Below are 677 nucleotides of genomic sequence, written 5' to 3' on the forward strand. Positions count from 1 at the left end.
TTTCGGAATTGATTTTAATGAAAGAACGGCTTTCGACGAGATTTACTAGCTTGATCAAACCTGCTTTTTGATTGGATTCTTCACGCTTCTTTTCTTATACGACGAGATTTTCCTCCACTTTTAGATCTTGTCGCATTGCGACTTTACGGGACCACTTTCTTGCCAGGACTCTTCTTTCTTCTAATACTCTTTGATCTCGAACGTGACCGCAACGACTGCAAACACGTTGGGCAAATTATTTCTGAGGGAGCTTCATCTCCATCTAATTGTACAGCTGATGGTCTTTTCTGCAATTTTAATCTTGATGATGGAACCACGATTTGATGAGTAGAACGCTTTGGGGTTTGACTTCTTGATATTGAACGTCTTCGAGGACGGGTAAGACTACCGCTGCGACTACTCATACTTCGTCGGGTGCTACTGCGACTGCGACTTCGACTATAACTACGAGCAGAGCGCGCCATTGTCGAACAGGGTATGGACCACACGAGCGATAAGACTGAACAACTTTTGTTTGAACATCACTTATACAGGCTATATTGCACTTTAAACAATATCACTTTAAATCAAAATTGTTTAAACTTATCTTTAAAGTAGGTTATGAATAAAGTGATCATTATTATTATTTCAGTTTCATGCAGTAAAAACATTGTAATTTCTGAAAATAAATGATTCAC

The 677-nt window shown here is 38.8% G+C and overlaps 1 protein-coding gene across 1 annotated transcript; it reads right to left on the minus strand.

Annotated features, from left to right (window-relative positions):
- Window positions 1-94: 94 nt before the first annotated feature.
- Window positions 95-464, minus strand: Tsp_15667 (calcium homeostasis endoplasmic reticulum protein). Its single transcript, XM_003367235.1, is given in 2 exon segments — window positions 95-215; window positions 226-464. 2 exon segments carry the CDS (start codon window positions 462-464, stop codon window positions 95-97), a joined length of 360 nt encoding a protein of 119 aa, XP_003367283.1.
- Window positions 465-677: the final 213 nt, after the last annotated feature.

This window comes from Trichinella spiralis, assembly GCF_000181795.1.
Source record: "Trichinella spiralis strain ISS 195 chromosome Unknown Scfld4609, whole genome shotgun sequence".
NCBI lineage: Eukaryota > Metazoa > Nematoda > Enoplea > Trichinellida > Trichinellidae > Trichinella > Trichinella spiralis.